Source organism: Salvia splendens, chromosome 13, assembly GCF_004379255.2.
Source record: "Salvia splendens isolate huo1 chromosome 13, SspV2, whole genome shotgun sequence".
Classification (NCBI taxonomy): domain Eukaryota; kingdom Viridiplantae; phylum Streptophyta; class Magnoliopsida; order Lamiales; family Lamiaceae; genus Salvia; species Salvia splendens.
In genome coordinates this window covers 17,286,975-17,293,717 of record NC_056044.1, presented here as the reverse complement: position 1 = coordinate 17,293,717, position 6,743 = coordinate 17,286,975, and the positions used below count along the sequence as shown (strand labels likewise).

The window sequence follows — 6,743 nt, the reverse complement described above, 5'->3', positions numbered from 1 at the left end:
TGTAATGGCTTGCCTAGAAGTTTGCCGATTGCCATGATAGCCGATTCCTCAAATAGATGGGCCGGGATTCCAATGATGTTACACCAAACGGCAACATTCGGCGTTTCAAAGAAGGTATCAAAATCCGGCGCCCATTTGAACACCCTCATCGGGTGGATAGAAACATACCAATTCGAACTCCCATTAGGACCATTTAAAAGCTTAGCATAGTCGGCCACCTCTTGGAATTGGAGTAAAATGTGCTTAGCATTCAAGTATTTCCAAGAGAATGAGCCAACTAATCCCAACCCTCCTAGGGTTTTTTTAATTTGATATGTGGATGGGAGCGAATGGGAGAACTTTCCAACAATGGCTAGCCCTAGCTTCTCTGAGAGGTATTCCGTTTCTAAATCGGAAAAGGAAAGGGATGGTGTACCTTCAAAACATCCGGCTATCCCCAAGGCTTTGATCTTGCCGGCGTCCAAGACGATTGGCTCGGCCTTTTGTGGGTTGTGCGCGGCTGATGCGCCCTCCACAGGCCCCATCCCCACGTGGACGAGGAGTGCTTCCGCCGGCGACGCCTGCTTTTCCAGCGAGGATTCCGGCGGCTGAGCACCGGGAACTCGGTCCCCCTTGCACATGTTGTGGGAGGATGTGTGGCACATGTTGTTGCATTTGAATTCAAATTGGCATTTTCCAAAAATGGACCAACAAATCCTTGCCCATGCAAAGTGGAGTTTGGCCTATCCTCCTTTTGTGTGTCACATGAAACCACACCCTCACATGCCAGCCGAAGAAAGCTACATTTTGTGAGAAGCTCCTCCTTCTCTCTAAAAACCCCACCTTATTGTCTCACCGGAATTCGCCCCGCCACCCACCATCTTCTCCCTCCGCCCACTCTCCCCCGCCACCCTCCTCCTCCCCCCGTCACCTCTCACCTCCCATCACAACCTCCGCCGGTCCACGGAGCCCCATCTTGAGTGAGAAGGTGGAGGTTGCGCCCTCGCTCGGCGATGTCGGATCCGCCGCCGAGGAGTCCACCGACCCCGAGGAGGCTCAAACGCTCTCGGATCACCAAATGGTTTTTAATTCCTTCGGGAAGAGCTTGCCAACAAAACCAGCCATGCTAATGAAGGTAAAAGCCTTGAAAGCCAAGCTCAAGCTTCAGAAGAGTACTCCGGCTCCCCCTTTCAAAGGTCATGGACGTAAACGCCTTGATATCTCCCCTCACCCGGAGGACAAGCCTCTTCGCAAAAAGCTCTCGTTTGGAGGGGAAGATAGCCCTACCGCCGGAAGCCCCACGTGCAAATCGGCCATACTCTCGGCAAGCTTCACTCATGTTGAAGAGGAGAATCTGGCGTTGGAAGCTTCCGGCTCACTACACATCTTGGAGGACGACGAAATGAGCCATAATGTACCCGCCGGCGCCGACTCCGTCGCCGTAATCCCGATCGCCGACCATGTGACCGGCGACGACGCCGGATCCGTTGGTGAAGAAAAGGACACCACCTTACACAAGGATCGAGCGTTGGTTGTTGGTCCTAACATGGGACAAGTGTCCTTGGAGAGTGTGGGAGTCAACTTTCCTAAAATGGTAGAAACAACAAATCCACTTTTTGAAAGTTCCTTGGCGCCATTCCACCCCGGACCCTCACGTGATGCCCTAGCCGTTACACCCCCAATGCATCCAAAATTGAACTCCATTTTGTAGCTAGCATCCCTAGAGTCGGCTGAGATGCTCGATAGTATGGCGGCGCAACCTTTACTCGCCGGCAAACATCCGATGGACGAACAACCAAAGGACAACCACCTCCTTCAACTCCCTTGGACGACCGATGCACCAACAACACCTCCTATGGTTGACAATGGCCCATCCTTAGCCGACTTCCCCCCTCTTGAGCATGGTCGTACTCGAAAATTCGGGAATCCTTCGAGAATGGGCCGGTGCGCACTAACCCGAGAGCAAGGCCCCAAGCCAGCCGTAACGAGCAAGGTGCTGTGCCTACGAACCCGCCATTATTGATCTCTTCTAACCATGCTAAGGACGGTGAGGGTAGGCCGCGAGACGTTGATGTGCCGATGGCCGAGGCAAGCTCGGACTCGAGGGACAAAGGGCGCTGGAGGGCCGAGTTATCCGGCACGATAACCGGGAATAAACAAGAGGGCTCGCCTAGCAACGTTAGCCCCGGCGGGACCGGAGCCGCTGAGGGGCACACGACCAACCCAAGGTCCATGGCGGGATATGGTTCGGGAAGGTCCGAGCTCCGAACGTCACCAAGCCTTTGTCCCGGAAAATATTCTAAACATTGGCTATGCTACCACATCAAATGGGCTCCCGGCGATTTATTTCTCATCATCGGAGACACAGAAATTGGCAACGAGACTCGGCCATGCTATCGTCGGTAAGTTCTCCCATTCTATTCCGGCTTCGCACCAAATACAAAAAGCACTTGATAACATCAAATTTAGTCGAGGCTTTACATGGAAGTATATTAATGCAAAACATGTTCTTGTTCAATTTGAGGATATTGCAGACTATGCTAGGCTGCTTGGTGGCCCCAAGGAGACCCCGGTGTGGTATGTTGATCGACATCCTATGCGAATCTTCAAATGGGCGCCGGACTTTGATGCATATTGTGAATCCCCCATAGCGGCAATTTGGTGTAACCTAATTGGCCTCCCCATCCACCTGTTTGACCAATCGGCCCTTTTTGCCATCGAAAAACTCCTTGGGACCCCTATCCAAGTGGATCGAGCTACAGCCAACAAGACACGACTATCATTTGCCCGAATTTGCATCGAGATCGACATAACGAAGCCACCACCCGAGGAGATCAACCTTGACATTTGTGGGCGTGAAACCGTGCAACAAGTGAGGTGGGATAAGATCCCGGCATATTGTAGTGAGTGTAGGCACGTGGGGCATAAAAGTGAGGCTTGTTATGCGGCGGGTAAAGCGGTCCGACCCCCGAAGAGGAACTACAATATTACCACGCCGAGACAGCCACACCAAGGGGCCCAAGGTTTGAAGGGAGGATATGACCAACCGAAGGAAAACTTGAACAGCAAGGAGGGGAAAACAACATTGGAGACCCAAAGAAATGGAAGCTCAACCGATCATAACAACAAGCAATAGAGATACGAATGTTGGAGTTTGGCAAGGACCGGATGTCATGGGCGCCTTGCATGCGGATGGCCCCGTGGATTTGGCCCTCCGAGCCGACGAGGGTGACAAGGACAGGAGTGCAACCCATTCGCATTGTAGGGACTCGGCTTTCACACCCTTTCATCATGGGAAAGGCCGAGGGAACAAGGCGAAAGGAGATACACGTAAGCACCGGGTCACACCCTCGTCCAGGGTTGGAGGACGGTGCGACGAAGACTCAGCCTCGGGTGATCTAGGTTCTCCGTTGGCTGGAAGAGGGTGATAAAAACACTAGGTTCTACCAAAGAGAATTTGGTTGCGAATCAACAAGATTAATGCTAATGGGAGGGAGCTCACGGATGACCTTGAAATCAGAAACTCGGCGGTCGAGTTCTATCAAAATCTCCTTGCACCAACTTACCCGGAGTTGGCTGCCCCGGACCTAGACCTCCTGCAACAACTTCCTCCCTCGAAGCAATTGGAGGATCTCCCCAAGCCGCCAGATGCGGATGAAGTGAAAAGGGCGGTTTTTGACATCTCAAGAAATAGTGCCCCCGGGAAGGATGGGTTCTCGGCCTTGTTCTACCAAGCTTGTTGGGGAATCGTGGGGCGAGATGTAGTGGATGCGGTTAGGCAAATTTTCTGTGGGGCCTTCCTCCGGTGAAGTTTCACGGCAACAAGTATTGTTCTCATCCCTAAGAAGCCGTCCCCCGACACTTGGGGAGACTACCTGCCCATCAGCTTGTGCAACGTCATCAATAAGGTGATTCCAAAAGTCCTCACGAAGAGACTCGCACCCTTTCTACCACGTGTCGTCTCACCGAATCAAAGTGGGTTCGTAAAGGGGAGGCTGCTAAATGACAATGTGCTCCTTGCACAGGAAATGTTCCATGAACTTGGCCGATGCACCCTGACCCCGAACGTCGCAATCAAGATTGACATGGCTAAGGCCTATGATCGGGTGCAATGGCCCTTTCTGCTCAAGGTCCTTAAGCAAATGGGAACTTGCTAGTTCTCAATCAAGATTCCCGGGCCCTTGGATTGCGCTTATTGAAGGATGCATGGGAACTTGCTAGTTCTCAATCCTCATTAATGGCTCCCCAACAGGTTTCTTCAAATCCACCCGTGGGCTCTCAGGCAAGGTGATCCCATCTCCCCTGCCCTCTTTGTGTTAGCAGCAGATTATCTCTCACGCACCCTCAACAGGCTTATTCTTGGGCACAAAGAGATGACCTTCAAAGCCAGTCGTGGAAGCTTAGAGATCAGCCACCTTGCATATGCCGACGACATCATTATTTTCACGCAAGCGGCCACGACATCCATCAGGAGGCTTAGAGCGTGCCTTGACCACTATGGAGAGGTGTCGGGCCAACAAATCAATCTGGCCAAGAGCAACTTCTACATTGCGGAAGCACATGAAGGATGGTCGAACTCTATCCAAATGGAAGGGGGCTTCTCTAGAGGTACTTTCCCGTTCCTTTATTTGGGGGTTCCAATTTATCGAGGTGTGAAGCGCTCGGATATGTTTATGTTCCTACGGGAAAAGATAGCGGCTAGGATCTCAGGGTGGGCCCATCGACACATTTCTTTCGGGGGGAGACTCACATTGATCAAGAGCACGCTTGAGGCGGTCCCACTGCATATCTTTCAAGCAATCGAGCCTACCAGTGGAGCCCTCAAGCAGCTGGACCAGCAAATGGCTCGCTTCTTCTGGGGATCGACTAGTGATAAGAAAAGGACACACTGGATTGGCTGGGACCAAATCTGCCTCCCCACGGCCGAAGGGGGCCTTGGTATCCGCAACCTTAAAGAGGTGCTTCGTGCTTTCAATATTAAACTTTGGTGGAGGTTTCGTGAACAGAACTCCTTGTGGGCACAATACATGATGGCCAAATATTGCCACAAAGCATCCCCTCTAAAATCTAGAGCGTCCGGAAGGTATAGCCCGACGTGGAAAAGGTTGCTAAAGGTGCGACATCAAGCTCATCCCCACGTTAGATGGGTGGTGGGACAGGGGAAGATTTATTTATGGGACGACATTTGGATTGGGGATGTTGCGCTAAGGGAGCTATGCATTGACGACCGGGCGCCCCCCTTGACTATGGTTTCGGATTTCATCCTGGATGGGACATGGGACGAGGCCAAGTTACACATGCTCCAGGACCAAGCCGGCCTCTCCTGGATGGACGAATTCTCTTTGGCCACGACATGGGAAACCATTCGCTCACAAAGGCCAATCATCCCGGGGCTTGATGATATTTGGAAAGCCGGACTCACCAAGTCAATTGCAATTTTCAATTGGCGCCTCTTGTCGAATCGGATCCCGGTTGACACAAAACTCCAATGGAGAGGGATTGAGATGGCATCCAAATGCCAATGCTGCCCTATTGGACCGAACGTTGAATCCTTGCAACACCTTTTTATTCAAGGCCGTGTGGCAACTAGCATATGGAGGGAATTTGATGGGTGGTTCGTGGGATCTTCTCCGCCGATCAGAATCAATGATACAATCCCGGAGAGAGTCGACGTGTGGTCACGAAGGACACAACAACAAGATAAGAAACACTTGTGCCATGCCTTGCCATATCTCATCATTTGGTTCATTTGGGCGGAACGAAATAGGAGCCGACATGACCAAGTCCCCTTCAAACCTTACAATATGATATGGCAAGTGCAAACCTTCATCCGGAATGGTATGGCTATTGGTACCATCAAGCCGAAGCATTGGAGAGGCATGCTCTTGAAGATGAATGTCCCAAGCCAAGTCGAGTCGCGAAGGCCAAGACCGCTTGCCATCCAAGTCAAGTGGCACCCCCCGGACCAGCCCTGGATAAAGATTAACACGGATGGTGCAATTTCGTTGGTGACGGGCAAAGCCGGAGGAGGAGGGGTAGTACGAGAGGATACCGGAAAGTCCTTGGCGTATTCGCTACCCCACTCGAAGCTCAATCAGCCCTTGAGGCCGAACTTATGGCCATCCACCACGGCCTCGTCATAGCTAAGGAGTTCAATCGGCCTATTTGGATTGAATCAGACTCCGAACAAGCCATCAAGTTCTTCAATGGTACAACCTGGGGGCCGGCGCATATCTGCCGGACCATGGCGCGCCTCGCCATCCTCAACGACAACACCACACCCGAGCCACCTTCATCCACCGGGAGGGAAACAAAGCGGCTGATTGGTTAGCCAAGATGGGACTGTACCTTTCAAGCTTCTGTCACATGTCCGAACAAACGATCCCTAGAATGCTCAAAGCCATCATCCGTATGGACGAGATGGGCCTCCCCAACATTCGAGTCCGGAATGAAGATCGCGAGTAAACAAGGAGCCGAGGAGGGACGGTTTTATCATGAGCTCAACGGACGCTGGAGAGTATGGTGGTGTCGCGCTACCCATGGCATGTCCCCCTCTTACTCTTATAGCGTAATTGTTCTAGTGGTTCTTTGTAATTATTTTTGGTTTCCCTAGACTTAGATAGTTCGTCCTTCTTGTATCTCCTCGAATGTAACATCTTTCGCATTGCAATATAGGGATGAGGGACCCACGAACCCTCCACCGTGAAGGTCTTTGATTAAAAAAAAAAAACACCCTCACATGCCATCCCAACATCTAGCATAGG

The 6,743-nt window shown here is 51.8% G+C and overlaps 1 protein-coding gene across 1 annotated transcript; it reads left to right on the top strand.

The window, feature by feature from the left end:
• The first annotated feature begins 2,221 nt into the window (after window positions 1-2,221).
• Window positions 2,222-3,115, top strand: LOC121760613. The gene has a single exon (XM_042156253.1). It carries the CDS (start codon window positions 2,222-2,224, stop codon window positions 3,113-3,115), a length of 894 nt encoding a protein of 297 aa, XP_042012187.1.
• Window positions 3,116-6,743: the final 3,628 nt, after the last annotated feature.